Genomic DNA, 17,552 nt, shown 5'->3' on the forward strand with positions numbered 1-17,552 from the left:
CGGCCCGTCCTGCGCCAGAACTCGGACCCGACCTCGGAGAGCCCCGAGGGGCCCCGGCTGCGGCGGCCGCCCGAGGCGCCGCCCAAGGTGAGCGCGCGGCCCGGACGCCTGGGCCCCCGCCCCGGCCCCCGCCCCCGCCCCCTGCTCTTCCTCCTCGTCCTCCTCCTCCTCCTCTTCTCGTTCCTCCTCTTTCTCCTCTTCCTCTTCGTTTTTGTTCTTCTCTCCCTGTTTGTCCGTTCTTTCCCCTTCGGTTCCTCCTCCTCTTCCTTCTCCTCTTCCTCCTCTTGCTCCTTTTTTTCTCTTCTCGTCTTCCTCTTCCTGTTCCTCTTTCTCTTCCTCCTTTTTTTTCTCTTCTCGTCTTCCTCTTCCTGTTTCTCTTTCTCTTCCTCCTTTTCTTTCTCCTTCCCTTTCTCCTCCTGTTCTCTTTTTCTTGCTTCTTCTCTTCCCTCGTCCTTTTCGTTTTCCTCGTTTTCCTCTTCCTGTTCTTTTTTCTGTTTTTCCTGCTTTCTCCTTTTCTTCTTCCTTCTCTTGCTCTTGTTCCTTTTCCTTCGCTCTTTTTTTTCTTCCTTCTTTTCTTCTGCTTCCTCCCGTTCCTCCTCCTCCTCCTGCTGCTCTTCCTCCTCCTTCTCTTGTTCCTCCTCTTCCTCCTCCTTCTCTTGTTCCTCCTCTTCCTTCTCCTTTTCTTTTCTCTTCTCTTCCTGCTCTTCTTCTTTCTCTTTTTCTCTTTTTTCTTTCTTCTCTTTTTTCGCTGTTTGGCCTTTCTTCTTCCCCTTTCTCCTTCTCCTTCTTCCCCGTTGTCTTCCTCTTTTCTGTTCTCTTTTTTCTCTTTCTCGTTTCTGTTCTTCTCCTGCTCTTTTTCCCTTTCCTCCTGCTCCTCCTTGTCCTCCTCCTCCCCATCCTCCTCCTCCTCCTTGTCCTCCTCCTCCCGTCCTCCTCCTCCTCGCCTTCCTCCCCGTCCTCCCCATCCTCCTCCTCCTCCTCGTCCTCCTCCTCCCCATCGTCCTCCTCCTCACCTCCTCCCCGTCCTCCCCGTCCTCCTCCTCCTCCTCGTCCTCATCCTCCCCGTCGTCCTCCTCTCGCCTTCCTCCCCGTCCTCCCCATCCTCCTCCTCCTTCTCGTCCTCCTCCTCCCCGTCGTCCTCCTCCTCACCTTCCTCCCCGTCCTCCCCGTCCTCCTCCTCCCCCTCGTCCTCATCCTCCCCGTCGTCCTCCTCCTCGCCTTCCTCCCCGTCCTCCCCATCCTCCTCCTCCTTCTCGTCCTCATCCTCCTCCTCATCTTCCTCCTCCTCGCCTTCCTCCCCGTCCTCGCGCCCCGCAGGTGCCGCAGCGCACGGCCTCCATCGCCAGCGCCCTCCCCGCGGCCGCCCGGCCGGCCCCGCCGTCCGCGCCAGGTGAGGGCTCCGCGACGGGGGACACGCGTGCGCCCGCACACGCAGGCACACGCAGGCACACGCGTGTGCGCCGGCCCCGCTGACCCCCGGCGCCGCCCCCCCCCTGCAGCAACCCCGACCTGCGGCGCAGCGACCCGACGTGGGAGCCGGGGGCCGACGGCCGCCCCCAGGCCGGGTCCCTGGAGCGCAGCCGGCTCGGAGGTGGGACGGGGGGGACGGGGGGGGGACGGGGGAGACGTGGGACACGGGGGACACGGGGGAGATGATAGGGGAGATAAGGGGACACGGGGGGATATGGGGGGACACAGGACGTGGGGACATGGGGGGAGATAGGGAACACGGGGGGGATGTGGGGGATACGGACATGGGGGAGATGATAGGGGACACGGGGGGATATGGGGGGACACAGGACATGGGGGACATGGGGGGAGATGATAGGAGACATGGGAGGACACAGAGAGACATGGGGGACATGGGGGACATGGGGGGAGATAGGGGACACGGGGGGGATGTGGGGGGACACGGGACATGGGGGAGATGATAGGGGACACGGGAGGACACAGAGAGACATGGGGGACATGGGGGACATGGGGGGAGATAGGGGGACACGGGGGGGATGTGGGGGGACACGGGACATGGGGGAGATGATAGGGGACACGGGGGGGATGTGGGGGGACACAGGACATGGGGGACATGGGGGAGATGATAGGGGACACGGGAGAACACAGAGACATGGGGGACATGGGGGGAGATAGGGGACACGGGGGGGATGTGGGGGGGACACGGGACATGGGGGGGGACATGGGGGAACATGGGAGGACATGGGGGATATGGGGGGGACATGGGGACACGGGGGGACGGGGGGGGACGCAGTGGCTCTGCCCCCCCCCCAGGCGCAGCCCGGCGCGACAGCTCCCCCCTGCTGCCCCCCGCCGGCCCCCCCGGGCTGACGACCGCCGCCGGCCCCGGTGAGTGGGGCCCCTGTGGGGCCCAGGCGTCCGGGCAGGGCCCAGGCGTCCGGCGGGGCCCAGGCGTCCGGCAGAGCCCAGGTGTCCGGGCAGGGCCCAGGCGTCCGGGCTCCCCGGAAGGGCCCAGGCGTCCGGCGGGGCCCAGGCGTCCGGGCGCTGACGGCGGCGCCCGCAGGCCGTGCTGCTGGGGCGGGAGCGCCCCGAGGAGGCGCCGCGGCCCCTCACCAAGGCCATGGACTATTCGTCGTCCAGCGAGGACGGCGACGGGGACGGCGACGGCGACGGCGACGGGGACAGCAGCGAGGACGAGGGCGACGCCGAGGGCGGCAGGTGGGACGGGGACCGGGACACGGGGACATGGGGACACGGGGACGGGGACATGGGGGCATATTGGGGACAGGGACACGGGGATGGGGACGTGAGGACACGGGGACGGGGACATGGGGACACGGGGACCGGGACACTGGGACACACTGGGGACAGGGACACAGGGACATGAGGACATGGGGACACGGTGACGGGGACATGGGGACACGGGGACCGGGACACTGGGACACACTGGGGACAGGGACACGGGGACGGGGACATGAGGACACGGGGACGGGGACATGGGACACAGGGACGGGGACACGGGGACAGGGACACGGGGACAGGGACGTGAGGACACAGGGATGGGGACATGGGGACACGGGGACCGGGACACTGGGGACAGGGACACGGGGACGGGGACGTGAGGACACGGGGACAGGGACATGGGGACACATTGGGGACAGGGACATGGGGACACATTGGGGACATGGGGACATGGGGATGGGGACATGGGGATGGGCGGGGTGGGGATACGGGGACACGGGGATGGGGGACACGGGGACACGGGACACGGGGTGAATTCGGGGATGGGGACACGGGGACGCGTTGGGGAGGGGGATGGAGGCGAGTATGGGCGTGGAGGCGGGTGACACGGTGTGGGGACACGGGGACGGGGGGACACAGGGATGGGGGGGACACGGGGATGGGGGGACACGGGGACAGGGGGACATGGGGACAGGGGGACACGGGGATGGGGACATGGGGGTGGGGACAGGGGGGTGGGGACACAGGGACACGGGGATGGGGACACGGGGACAGGGGGACACGGGGAGGGGGCCAGGGGCCATCACTGCCCCCCCTCCACCCCCCCCACGTCCCCGCAGGCCGCGTGACGGGGACACGGGGACGCGGGGCCGCGGCCCCCCCCCGCCGGCGGCCCCCCCCCGCCGCCACCGCGACCGCCGCCGCCGCCTCCCCCGGCCCCGGGGGGCGGCTGCCCCCCGAGCCCCCCCCGCCCCACGCCAACCTGCCCGACGTGGTGCAGCCGAGCCAGGAGCCCCCCGGCGCCGAGACCCCGGCGGTGAGTGGGGGGACGCGGGGGACACGGGGGGACACGGGACACGGGGACATGGGGGGACATGGGACACAGGACACGGGACACGGGGGGACACGGGGGAACATGGGACACGGGGGGACACAGGGGGACACGGGAGCCCCCCGGCGCCGAGACCCCCCAGCGGTGAGTGGGGGGACACGGGGGACACGGGGGGACACGGGACACGGGGACGTGGGGGGACACGGGGGGACACAGGGGGACACGGGAGCCCCCCGGCGCCGAGACCCCGGCGGTGAGTGGGGGGACGCGGGGGACACGGGGGGACAACGGGGGATGGGGGGATGCTGTGGGCTGTGCCGCGCTGCACCGCGCCGTGCTGTGCCGTGTGCCGCGCCGTACCGTGCCACGCTGTGCCCTACCGTACCGGGCCGTGCCGTGCCGCGCTGTGCCGTGCCATGCCGTGCCGTGCCGCACCGTGCCGTGCTGTGCCATGCTGTGCCGTGTCGCGCTGGGCCGTGCCGTGCCGTGCTGTGCCATGCTGTGCTGTGCCGGGCTGGGCCGTGCTGCGCTGTGCCCTGCCGCGCCGGGCCGTGCCGTGCCGCACTGTGCCATGTGCCGTGCCGCACCATGCCGCACTGTGCCGTGTGCCGTGCCACGCCGTGCCGTGCCGTGCCGTGCCGTGCCATGCCGCGCCGTGCCGCGCCGCGCCGTGCCGCGCCGTGCCGCGCCGTGCCATGCCGCGCCGTGCCGCGCCGTGCCGTGCCGCGCCGTGCCATGCCGCGCCGTGCTGTGCCGCGCCGTGCCGTGCCGTGCCGTGCCGTGCCGTGCCGCGCCGTGCCGTGCCGTGCCATGCCGGGCTGACGGCCGGGGCCGCGCCGTGCCGCGCCGTGCCGCGCCGGGCCGCGCCGTGCCGCGCCGGGCCGCGCCGGGCCGTGCCGGCTGACGGCCGGGGCCGCGCGCAGGCGCGGGGGCTGCTCCGGCTCCCGCCCCGACGTCCTTCTCCGTCTTCGTGGACCTGGCGCTGCTGCAGGGCGCCGCCGAGCCCGGAGCCGGTGAGCGACCCACGGCCCTGCCCCACGGCCCTGCCCCACGGCCCCGGCCACACGGCCCCGGCCCCCACCACCCCACGGCCCTGCCCCACGGCCCCGGCCCCGGCCCCACAGCCCTGCCCCACGACCCCGGCCCCACGGCCCCAGCCCCACCACCCCACGGCCCTGCCCCACGGCCCCGGCCCCGGCCCCACAGCCCACAGCCCCACCGCCCCACCACCCCATGGCCCCACGGCCCACCGCCCTGCCCGCGGCCCACAGCCCCGGCCCCACGGCACTGACCCATGGCCCCACTGCCCCACGGCCCCACGGCCCCAACTCCACAGCCCTGACCCACGGTCCTACTGCCCTACCGCCCACACCACCCTGGCCCCACCACCCCACGGCCCTGGCCCCGCGGCCCTGACCCACGGCCCCGGCCCCAGGGCCCCCGGCCCCACGGCCCTGGCCCCACCGCCCTGACCCACGGCCCCAACCCCACGGCCCCGCCCCCACCACCTCATGGCCCTGGCCCCCAGCCCCACGGCCCCAGCCCCACAGCCCTGGCCCCACAGCCCCAGCCCACAGCACCTGGCCCCACCACCCCATGGCCCCGCCCCACTGCCCCATCTCCCCACAGCCCCTGGCCCCATGGCCCCACGGACCCCAGCCCCACGACCTTGGCCCCACGATCGCACAGCCCCATAACCCCGTCCCCACATCCCCGTCCCCATCCCCATGCCAGCTGCGGCACCCACAGCGTGTCCTGGCGTGTCGTGGCTCCCAGCCGTGGGGCCCACGCGGGTCCTGGCGTGTCCTGGCTCCCGATCGCGGTACCCCACGCGTGTCCTGGCGTGTCCTGGCTCCCGGGCCGCAGGGCCCACACGTGTCCTGGCTCCCGGCCGCGGCGCCCACGCGTGTCCTAGTGTGTCCTGGCTCCCCGGCCACGGGGCCCATGCGTGTCCTGGCATGTCGTTGCTCCCGGCCACGGGGCCCACGTGTGTCCTGGCTCCCGGCCGTGGCGCCCACGCGTGTCCTGGCGTGTCCTGGCTCCCGGCCGTGGGGCCCACACGTGTCCTGGCGTGTCCTGGCTCCCGGCCGCGGCGCCCACGCGTGTCCTGGCGTGTCCTGGCTCCCGGCCGCGGGGCCCACGCGTGTCCTGGCTCCCGGCCGCGTGTCCTAGCGTGTCCTGGCTCCCGGCCACGGGGCCCACGCGTGTCCTGGCTCCCGGCCGCGGGGCCCACGCGTGTCCTGGCGTGCCGGCAGCCCCGGGGCGCCTCGAGGGCCGCAAGGGCTCGGTGGTGAACGTGAACCCGGCGCCGGCCCGGCCCCACAGCGACGCCCCCGAGATCCGCAAGTACAAGAAGCGCTTCAGCTCCGAGATCCTCTGCGCCGCCCTCTGGGGTGCGTCCGGCCGCCACGCACACGCCACGCGCACGCCACGCACACGCCACGCACACGTCACGCCACGCGCCACGCGCCACGCACACGCACACGCACACACACGCCACGTGCCACGCACACGCACACGCACACGCCACACACACGCCACGTGCCACGCTAAACGCACTCCCTGCCACGCACACATCTGGGCGACGTGCCCCGCCCCGCACGAGCACCGCACACGCGTGTGCGACACGACCCACAACGCCACGCACACGCCCCGCCGCGCACACGCCCGGGCAGCACGCCCCCACATGCGCCCCACACGCGCGGCCGCGTGGCACCGCGCCCGCCTCTTCCGTGACCCCACACACGCGCGCGTTGCGTGACCCGCGCACACGTCATCCGTGACCCCGCACACGCGTGTCGCACGCCCCCTGCACACGCATTGCCCGTCCGTCACACAGATGCACTGCGCGTCCCCCCCAGCCATGTCCCCAGCCGTGTCCCCCCGTGTGCGTGTCCCCCCGTGTGCGTGTCCCTAGCCGTGGTCCCCGTGTCCCCACCCCTGTCCCCCCACGCGTGTCCCCCCTGCGTGTCCTCCAGCCGTGTCCCCATGTCCCCACCGCCGCGTGGTCCGCCTCCAGTGCGTTGTCCCCCCACCCGTGTCCCCCTGTCCCCAGCCGTGTCCCCCCCCACGCGTGTCCCCGTCCCCCCCCACGTGTCCCCCCAGCCGTGTCCCCCAGCCGTGTCCCTGCCCCCCAGCGTGTGTCCCCTCCACGCGTGTCCCCAGCCGTGTCCCCCCCACGCGTGACCCCGTCTCCCCCACGTGTCCCCCCAGCCGTGTCACCCAGCCGTGTCCCCCCGCGTGTCCCCCCCGTGTCCCTGCCCCCCAGCGTGTGTCCCCTCCACGCGTGTCCCCAGCCGTGTCCCCCCCACGCGTGACCCCCGTCTCCCCCCAGCCGTGTCCCCCAGCCGTGTCCCCCCGCGTGTCCCCCCGTGTCCCTGCCCCCCAGCGTGTGTCCCTCCACGCATGTCCCCAGCCGTGTCCCCCCCACGCGTGACCCTAGCCGTGTCCCCCCCCCACACATGACCCCAGCCATGTCTCCCCCCACACGTGTCTCCCCCCACGCGTGTCCCCAGCCGTGTCCCCCCCACACGTGACCCCAGCCATGTCTCCCCCCCACACGTGTCTCCCCCCACGCGTGACCCTAGCCGTGTCCCCCCCCCACACGTGACCCCAGCCTTGTCTCCCCCCACAAGTGTCTCCCCCCACGCGTGTCCCCAGCCGTGTCTCCCCCCCACACGTGTCCCCCCCCCACGCCATGACCCACCCGTGTCCCCCCATGTCCCGTGTCACAGGCGTGAACCTGCTCGTGGGCACCGAGTCGGGGCTGCTGCTGCTGGACCCGCTCGGGCCGGGGCCGCGTCTACGGGCTGATCGCGCGGCGCCGCTTCCAGCAGATGGACGTGCTCGAGGGCCTCAACCTGCTCACCACCATCTCCGGTGCCCCACTGCGCCCCACCGCGCCCCACCGCGCCCCACGGCCGCCCCACGGCCGCCCCCCCCGGCCGCCCCACGGCCGACCCCATCGCGCGGCCCCCCCCCATCGCGCGGCGCCGCTTCCAGCAGATGGACGTGCTCGAGGGCCTCAACCTGCTCACCACCATCTCCGGTGCCCCACTGCGCCCCACCGCGCCCCACCGCGCCCCACGGCGCCCCACGGCCGCCCCACGGCCGCCCCACGGCCGCCCCCATCGCGCGGCCCTCCCCATCGCGCGGCGCCGCTTCCAGCAGATGGACGTGCTCGAGGGCCTCAACCTGCTCACCACCATCTCCGGTGCCCCACTGCGCCCCAACCGCGCCCCACGGCGCCCCACGGCGCCCCACACGGCCGCCCCACGGCCGCCCCACGGCCGCCCCCCATCGCGCTGCCCCCCCCATCGCGCGGCGCCGCTTCCAGCAGATGGACGTGCTCGAGGGCCTCAACCTGCTCACCACCATCTCCGGTGCCCCACTGCGCCCCACCGCGCCCCACGGCGCCCCCACGGCGCCCCACGGCCGCCCCCCATCGCGCTGCCCCCCCCCCCATCGCGCGGCGCCGCTTCCAGCAGATGGACGTGCTCGAGGGCCTCAACCTGCTCACCACCATCTCCGGTGCCCCACTGCGCCCCACCGCGCCCCACGGCGCCCCACGGCCGCCCCACGGCCGCCCCCCATCGCGCGGCCCCCCCCATCGCGTGGCGCCGCTTCCAGCAGATGGACGTGCTCGAGGGCCTCAACCTGCTCACCACCATCTCCGGTGCCCCACTGCGCCCACCGCGCCCCACCGCGCCCCACGGCGCCCCACGCCGCCCCCAAACGCGCGGCCCCCCCATCGCGCGGCGCCGCTTCCAGCAGATGGACGTGCTCGAGGGCCTCAACCTGCTCACCACCATCTCCGGTGCCCCACTGCGCCCCACCGCGCCCCACGGCGCCCCACGGCGCCCCACGGCCGCCCCACGGCCGCCCCACGGCCGCCCCCCATCGCGCGGCCCCCCCCCCCATCGCGCGGCGCCACTTCCAGCAGATGGACGTGCTCGAGGGCCTCAACCTGCTCACCACCATCTCCGGTGCCCCACTGCGCCCCACCGCGCCCCACGGCGCCCCCACGGCGCCCCACGGCCGCCCCACGGCCGCCCCACGGCCGCCCCCCATCGCGCGGCACCCCCCCCCCCATCGCGCGGCGCCGCTTCCAGCAGATGGACGTGCTCGAGGGCCTCAACCTGCTCACCACCATCTCCGGTGCCCCACTGCGCCCCACCGCGCCCCACGGCGCCCCACGGCCGCCCCACGGACGCCCCACGCCGACCCCATCGCGCGGCCCCCAATCGCGCGGCGCCGCTTCCAGCAGATGGACGTGCTCGAGGGCCTCAACCTGCTCACCACCATCTCCGGTGCCCCACTGCCCCCACCGCGCCCCACGGCGCCCCACGGCGCCCCACGGCCGCCCCACGGCCGCCCCACGGCCGACCCATCGCGCGGCCCCCAATCGCGCGGCGCCGCTTCCAGCAGATGGACGTGCTCGAGGGCCTCAACCTGCTCACCACCATCTCCGGTGCCCCACTGCGCCCCACCGCGCCCCACCGGCGCCCCACGGCGCCCCACGGCCGCCCCACGGCCGCCCCCATCGCGCGGCCCCCCCCCCCCATCGCGCGGCGCCGCTTCCAGCAGCTGGACGTGCTCGAGGGCCTCAACCTGCTCACCACCATCTCCGGTGCCCCACTGCGCCCCACCGCGCCCCACCGCGCCCCACCGCGCCCCACGGCCACCCCACGGCCGCCCCACGGCCGCCCCCCATCGCGCGGCCCCCCCATCGCGCGGCGCCGCTTCCAGCAGATGGACGTGCTCGAGGGCCTCAACCTGCTCACCACCATCTCCGGTGCCCCACTGCGCCCCACCGCGCCCCACGGCGCCCCACGGCGCCCCACGGCCGCCCCACGGCCGCCCCCATCGCGCGGCCCCCCCCCCCATCGCGCGGCGCCGCTTCCAGCAGCTGGACGTGCTCGAGGGCCTCAACCTGCTCACCACCATCTCCGGTGCCCCACTGCGCCCCACCGCGCCCCACGGCGCCCCACGGCCACCCCACGGCCGCCCCACGGCCGCCCCCCATCGCGCGGCCCCCCCCATCGCGCGGGCGCCGCTTCCAGCAGATGGACGTGCTCGAGGGCCTCAACCTGCTCACCACCATCTCCGGTGCCCCACTGCGCCCCACCGCGCCCCACGGCGCCCCACGGCGCCCACGGCCGCCCCACGGCCGCCCCCCATCGCGCGGCCCCCCCCCCATCGCGCGGCGCGCTTCCAGCAGCTGGACGTGCTCGAGGGCCTCAACCTGCTCACCACCATCTCCGGTGCCCCACTGCGCCCCACCGCGCCCCACGGCGCCCCACGGCGCCCCACGGCCGCCCCACAGCCGCCCCACGGCCGCCCCCCCATCGCGCTGCCCCCCCCATCGCGCGGCGCCGCTTCCAGCAGATGGACGTGCTCGAGGGCCTCAACCTGCTCACCACCATCTCCGGTGCCCCACTGCGGCCCCACCGCGCCCCACGGCGCCCCACGGCGCCCCACGGCCGCCCCACGGCCGCCCCACGGCCGCCCCCCATCGCGCGGCCCCCCCCCATCGCGCGGCGCCGCTTCCAGCAGCTGGACGTGCTCGAGGGCCTCAACCTGCTCACCACCATCTCCGGTGCCCCACTGCGCCCCATAGACCCCTCCACAGCCCCACAGCCCCCCTATAGGCCCCCCACGCAGCCCCACAGGGCCCCCAGCCCCTCCCCACCTCCCCAGCATCCCGAGCCCCTTGGCCGTGCACTCCCCGGGTGCCGTGGGGCAACCACAGCGTGACCCCCGCCGTGGGGCCCGTGCCCCCCCCCCCCCCCAGTGCCGTGGGGCGGCCGTGGTGTGACCCCCGCCATGGGGCCCGTGGGGCCCGTGTCCCACCCCCACCCCGGTGCCGTGGGGCGGCCGTGACGTGACGCCGCCGTGGGGCCCGTGTCCCCCCCCCCCCCCCCCCCGGTGCCGTGGGCGGCCGTGGCGTGACCCCCGCCGTGGGGCCCGTGTCCCACCCCACCCCCGGTGCCGTGGGGCGGCCGTGGTGTGACGCCGCCGTGGGGCCGGTGTCCCCCCCCCCCCCCGTGCCGTGGGGCGGCCCTGGCGTGTCCCCCCCCCTCCCTGGTGCCATGGGGCGGCCGTGGTGTGACCCCGCCATGGGGCCCGTGGGGCCTGTTACCCCCCCCTCCCCGGTGCCGTGGGGCAGCCGTGGTGTGACCCCCCGCCGTGGGGCCCGTGTCCCCCCCCCCCCCCCGGGGGCACCGTGGGGCGGCCGTGGCGTGACCCCCGCCGTGGGCCCGTGCCCCCCCCCCCCCCCCGGTGCCGTGGGGCGGCTTTGGCGTGACCCCCGCCGTGGGGCCCGTGTCCCCCCCCCCCCCCCCCGGGGGCACCGTGGGGCGGCCGTGGCGTGACCCCCCGCCGTGGGGCCCGTGGGGCCCGTGTCCCCCCCCCAGGGAAGCGGAACAAGCTCCGCGTTTACTACCTGTCCTGGCTGCGCAACAAGATCCTGCGCAACGACCCCGAGGTGGAGAAGAAGCAGGGCTGGACCACGGTGGGCGACATGGAGGGCTGCGTGCACTACCCGCGTGGGTAAGGGGGCGCGGGGGGGCGGGGGCCCGGGCCGGCCCCCCGAACCCACCCCCCACCCCCAACCCCAACCCCCCCCCCCCCCGCAGTCAAGTACGAGCGGATCAAGTTCCTGGTCATCGCCCTGCGCAGCTCCGTCGAGGTCTACGCGTGGGCCCCCAAGCCCTACCACAAGTTCATGGCCTTCAAGGTGCCCCCCCCGGGGCGTGGGGGGCGGCCGTGGGGCTGGGGGTGGGTCTACGCGTGGGCCCCCAAGCCCTACCACAAGTTCATGGCCTTCAAGGTGCCCCCCCCAGGGTGTGGGGGGGACATAGGGGGCGGCCGTGGGGCTGGGGGGGCGGCCGTGGGGCTGGGGGGGTCTACGCGTGGGCCCCCAAGCCCTACCACAAGTTCATGGCCTTCAAGGTGCCCCCCCGGGGCGTGGGGGGGACGTGGGAGGCGGCCATGGGGCTGGGGGGTTGGCCGTGGGGCTGGGGGGGGTCTACGCGTGGGCCCCCAAGCCCTACCACAAGTTCATGGCCTTCAAGGTGCCCCCCCGGGGCGTGGGGGGCGGCCGTGGGGCTGGGGGTGGGTCTACGCGTGGGCCCCCAAGCCCTACCACAAGTTCATGGCCTTCAAGGTGCCCCCCCCAGGGTGTGGGGGGGACGTAGGGGGCGGCCGTGGGGCTGGGGGGGAGTCTACGCGTGGGCCCCCAAGCCCTACCACAAGTTCATGGCCTTCAAGGTGCCCCCCCCCGGGGCGTGGGGGGGACGTAGGGGGGCGGCCGTGGGGCTGGGGGGGCGGCCGTGGGGCTGGGGGGGTCTACGCGTGGGCCCCCAAGCCCTACCACAAGTTCATGGGCCTTCAAGGTGCCCCCCCGGGGCGTGGGGGGGACGTGGGGGGCGGCCATGGGGCTGGGGGGGGTGGCCGTGGGGCTGGGGGGGGGTCTACGCGTGGGCCCCCAAGCCCATACCACAAGTTCATGGCCTTCAAGGTGCCCCCCCCGGGGCGTGGGGGGGACGTGGGAGGCGGCCATGGGGCTGGGGGGGGCGGCCGTGGGGCTGGGGGGGGGTCTACGCGTGGGCCCCCAAGACCTACCACAAGTTCATGGCCTTCAAGGTGCCCCCCCCGGGGCGTGGGGGGGACGTGGGAGGCGGCCATGGGGCTGGGGGGGCGGCCGTGGGGCTGGGGGGGGTCTACGCGTGGGCCCCCAAGACCTACCACAAGTTCATGGCCTTCAAGGTGCCCCCCCCAGGGTGTGGGGGGGACGTAGGGGGTGGCCGTGGGGCTGGGGGGGGGCGGCCGTGGGGCTGGGGGGGGCAGCCGTGGGGCTGGGGGGGGGCGGCCGTGGGCCTGGGGAGGGTGAAGCACCTTGCCATGGGGGGGGGGGGCGGTTTGGCCGCCGTGGGGCCGCCGTGGGTCACCCCCGCCCCCCCCCCCCCCCCCCGCAGTCCTTCGGGGACCTGCCCCACCGGCCGCTGCTGGTGGAGCTGACGGTGGAGCAGGGGCAGCGGCTCAAGGTGATCTACGGCTCCGGCGCCGGGTTCCACGCGATCGACGTGGACACGGGCAGCACCTACGACGTCTAAGTCCCCGTGCACGTGAGCGGGGCCACGGGGGGCGGGGGGGGACACACGGGGGGACACGGGGGGGACAAGGGGGGACACGGGGGGACACGGGGGGACACGGGGACACGCGATCGACATGGACACGGGCAGCACCTACGACGTCTACGTCCCCGTGCACGTGAGCGGGGCCACGGGGGGCGGGGGGGACACGGGGGGACAACGGGGGGCAGGGGGACACGGGGGGACACGGGGGGACACGGGGAACACGCGATCGACATGGACACGGGCAGCACCTACGACGTCTACGTCCCCGTGCACGTGAGCGGGGCACGGGGGGGGACACGGGCAGGGGGACACGGGGGGGACACGGGGGGACACGGGGACACGCGATCGACGTGGACACGGGCAGCACCTACGACGTCTACGTCCCCGTGCATGTTGAGCGGGGCCACGGGGGGCGGGGGGGACACGGGGGGACAACGGGGGGCAGGGGGACAACGGGGGACACGGGGGGACACGGGGACGCGCGATCGACGTGGACACGGGCAGCACCTACGACGTCTACGTCCCCGTGCGCGTGAGCCGGGCCACGGGGGGCAGGGGGGGACACGGGGGGACACGGGGGGGCAGGGGGACACGGGGGGCACAGGGGGACACGGGGGGCAGGGGGACAGGGGGGGGACACAGGGGACGCGCGATCGACGTGGACACGGGCAGCACCTACGAGCGTCTACGTCCCCGTGCAAGTGAGCGGGGCCACGGGGTCGGGGGGGACACGGGGGGGACACCGGGGGGACAAGGGGGGACACGGGGGGACACGGGGGGCAGGGGACACGCGATCGACGTGGACACGGGCAGCACCTACGACGTCTACGTCCCCGTGCACGTGAGCGGGGGCCACGGGGGGGCGGGGGGGACAAACGGGGGGACAACGGGGGGCAGGGGGACACGGGGGGACACGGGGGGACACGGGGACGCGCGATCGACGTGGACACGGGCAGCACCTACGACGTCTACGTCCCCGTGCACGTGAGCGGGGGCCACGGGGGGCGGGGGGGGACACGGGGGGGACACGGGGGGACACGGGGACAAGGGGGGACACGGGGGGACACAGGGGACCTGGGGCCGCCTGGGACGTCCCCGGAGGTGCAGAGCGAGGTGGCCCCACGCGTGGGGGAGCCGTGGGCAGAGCACGGCGGGGGGGGCCGTGGGGCTGCCCCACCGCCCCCCCCCCCACGTCCACGGCCCGTGTCCCCGCAGATCCAGAGCCAGGTGACGCCGCACGCCATCATCTTCCTCCCGGACACGGCCGGGCTCGAGATGCTGCTGTGCTACGAGGACGAGGGCGTCTACGTCAACACCTACGGGCGCATCACCAAGGACGTGGTGCTGCAGTGGGGCGAGACGCCCACGTCCGTGGGTGAGCCGCGGGGCGCCGCGGGGCGGCCCGGACGCCTGGGCCCCCTCGCTCACCCCCCCCCCCCCCCCGCAGCGTACATCTGCTCCAACCAGATCATGGGCTGGGGCGAGAAGGCCATCGAGATCCGCTCGGTGGAGACCGGCCACCTCGACGGCGTCTTCATGCACAAGCGGGCGCAGCGGCTCAAGTTCCTCTGCGAGCGCAACGACAAGGTGGGGACGGGGGGGGGCCCACGCGGGGCGACACGGGGACGTGGGGGGACACGGGGACGTGGGGGTAGAGCAGGGACACGGGGGGACACGGGGGAACACGGGGGGACACGGGACATGGGGACGTGGGGGTAGAGCAGGGACACGGGGGAAACACGGGGGGACCCACGCGGGGGGACACGGGGACGTGGGGGGGACACGGGGACGTGGGGGTAGAGCAGGGACACGGGGGGACACGGGGGAACACGGGGGGACACGGGACATGGGGACGTGGGGGGACACGGGGACGTGGGGGTAGAGCAGGGACACGGGGGGACACGGGGGGACCCACGCGGGGGGACACGGGGACGTGGGGGGACACGGGGACGTGGGAGTAGAGCAGGGACACGGGGGGGACACGGGGGAACACGGGGGGACACGGGACATGGGGACGTGGGGGTAGAGCAGGGACACGGGGGAACACGGGGGAACACGGGGGGACACGGGACATGGGGACGTGGGGGTAGAGCAGGGACACGGGGGAACACGGGGGGGACCCACGCGGGGGGACACGGGGACGTGGGGGGACACGGGGACGTGGGAGTAGAGCAGGGACACGGGGCACACGGGGGAACACGGGGGGACACGGGACATGGGGACGTGGGGGTAGAGCAGGGACACGGGGGAACACGGGGGGACACACGGGACATGGGGACGTGGGGGGACACGGGGACGTGGGGGGTAGAGCGGGGACACAGGGGGACATGGGGAACACGGGGGGACCCACGCGGGGGAGACACGGGGACATGGGGGGACACGGGGACGTGGGGGGTAGAGCAGGGACACGGGGGCACATGGGGGGACCCACACGGGGGGACACGGGGACGTGGGGGGACACGGGGACGTGGGGGTAGAGCAGGGACACGGGGGGACACGGGGGAACACGGGGGGGCCCACGCGGGGGGACACGGGGACGTGGGGGTAGAGCAGGGACACGGGGGCACACGGGGGAACACCGGGGACCCACGCGGGGAGGGACACGGGGACGTGGGGGGACACGGGGACGTGGGGGTAGAGCAGGGACACGGGGGGACATGGGGGAACACGGGGGGATGTGGGGACAGGGATGTGGGGGGCATGGAGGGGCACGGGGACACAGCGGGGACATGGGGGGACACAGGGACATGGGGACACGGGGGGACGTGGGGACAAGGGGACGTGGGGGGCACAGGGGGACATGGGGACACAGCAGGGACACGGGGGTCTCGGGGGGACACGGGGCCGTGGGGCACGGAGCCGTGGAGGACGTGGCCGTGGGGCACAGCAAGGACCGGGGGGGGGGCGGTAAATGGGGCTCAGGACGTTGGCAATGGGGGGGGGGGGCGGGACGTGGGGCAGGCGGGGACGTGGGGGCGCAGCGGGACCCCCACATCGCTGCTGACCCGGGGGACCCCCCCCGCGTCCCCCCACGTCCTCCCATCCTTGTGTCCCGCTGCGTCCCCCCACGTCCCCCCCCACGTCCCCCATGTCCCCCCCGTCCCTCCTTGTCCCCCATGTCCCCCCACATCCGTGTCCCCCCACATCCCCCCTGTGTCCCCTCGTGTCCCCCCACCTCCCCTCGTGTGCCCCCATCCCACTGTGTCCCCCCACGTCCTGCCGTGTCCCCCCATGTCCCCCATGTCCCCCCACGTCCCGTGTCCCCCCATGTCCCCCCACATCCCCTTGTGTCCCCTCGTGTCCCCCCACATCCCCTCATGTGCCCCATCCCACTGTGTCCCCCCACGTCCCCCCACGTCCCGTGTCCCCCATGTCCCCCCCCATCCTCCTGTGTCTCCCATGTCCCCCCACGTCCCCCCGTGTCCCCCCGTGTCCCCCCGTGTCCATCCGTGTCCATCCGTGTCCATCCGTGTCCATCTGTGTCCGCGTGTCCCCCCACGTCCCCCGTGTACCCCCGTGTCTCCCCATCCCCGTGTCCCCCCCACGTGTCCCCGTGTCCCCGTGTCCCCCCACATCCCCCGTGTCCCCCCATGTCCCGTGTCCCCGTGTCCGTCCGTGTCCGTCCGTGTGTCCCCCCACATCCCCCGTGTCCCCCCATGTCCCGTGTCCCGTGTCCGTCCATGTCCGTCCGTGTGTCCCCCCACGTCCCCCGTGCCCCCCCATGTCCCGTGTCCCCCGTGTCCGTCCGTGTCCGTCCATGTGTCCCCCCCACATCCCCCGTGTCCCCCCACGTCCCCCGTGTCCCCCCACGTCCCCCGTGTCCCCCCCTGTCCCCCCCCGTCCCCCCCCAGGTTTTCTTCGCCTCCGTGCGCTCCGGCGGCAGCAGCCAGGTTTATTTCATGACGCTGAACCGCAACTGCGTCATGAACTGGTGACGGCCCCCGCCCCCCGCGGCGGCCACGCCCCCTCCCGCGGCGGCCACGCCCCCTCCGCGGCGGCCACGCCCCCCGCCGGCTGCCCCAAACACACCCCCGCGGCGGCCACGCCCCCCCTCCGCGGCCGCCACGCCCCTGCCCTGCAGGCCACGCCCCCTCCTGTCGCCGCACTTAGGGAGGGGCGGGGAGGGGGCCAACGAGAGCCGTTGCCATGGTGACGGCGTTTGTGACTGACAGGCTGAAGCTCCGCCCCGGCTTTGCTCGTGCCCCGCCCCCCCCCCCCCGCCGCTGAGCCTGGGACCGCCCCCTGCCCCGCCCCCCCCGCCGTGGGGCAGCTGCTGCTGTGGGTCCCGTGTCGTCCCCCCCCCCCCGCCATGGGGCTGCTGCTGCTGTGGGTCCCGTGCCCCCCCCCCCCCCCCCACTGCCATGGGGCTGCTGCTGCTGTGGGTCCCGTGCCCCCCCCCTCTCCCGCCATGGGGCTGCTGCTGCTGTGGGTCCCGTGCCCCCCCCTCGCCGTGGGGCAGCTGCTGCTGTGGGTCCCGTGTGTCCTGCCCCCCTCCCCTCCCCCCCCCCCCCGCCGTGGGGCAGCTGCTGCTGTGGGTCCCGTGTCGTCGTCCCCCCCCCCCCCCGCCATGGGGCTGCTGCTGCTGTGGGTCCCGTGCCCCCCCTCTCCCGCCGTGGGTCCCATGCCCCCCCCCCCCCCCCCCCCGCCAT

At 74.7% G+C, this 17,552-nt stretch overlaps 1 protein-coding gene across 1 annotated transcript; it reads left to right on the forward strand.

Moving 5' to 3' along the window:
• Positions 1-3: 3 nt before the first annotated feature.
• Positions 4-17,544, forward strand: LOC134154178 (misshapen-like kinase 1; the record flags this gene model as incomplete). The annotated part of the gene is given in 17 exon segments (XM_062600892.1): positions 4-87; positions 1,318-1,372; positions 1,375-1,390; positions 1,500-1,591; positions 2,284-2,378; positions 2,534-2,688; positions 3,552-3,748; positions 4,687-4,776; positions 6,019-6,156; positions 7,498-7,544; positions 7,546-7,642; positions 11,179-11,310; positions 11,401-11,501; positions 12,742-12,891; positions 14,119-14,278; positions 14,351-14,490; positions 16,755-17,544. Coding segments are annotated over 17 exon segments (1,833 nt in total), but the record flags the coding sequence as incomplete, so codon positions are not given.
• Positions 17,545-17,552: the final 8 nt, after the last annotated feature.

This window comes from Rhea pennata, unplaced genomic scaffold (genome assembly GCF_028389875.1).
Source record: "Rhea pennata isolate bPtePen1 unplaced genomic scaffold, bPtePen1.pri scaffold_149, whole genome shotgun sequence".
NCBI lineage: Eukaryota > Metazoa > Chordata > Aves > Rheiformes > Rheidae > Rhea > Rhea pennata.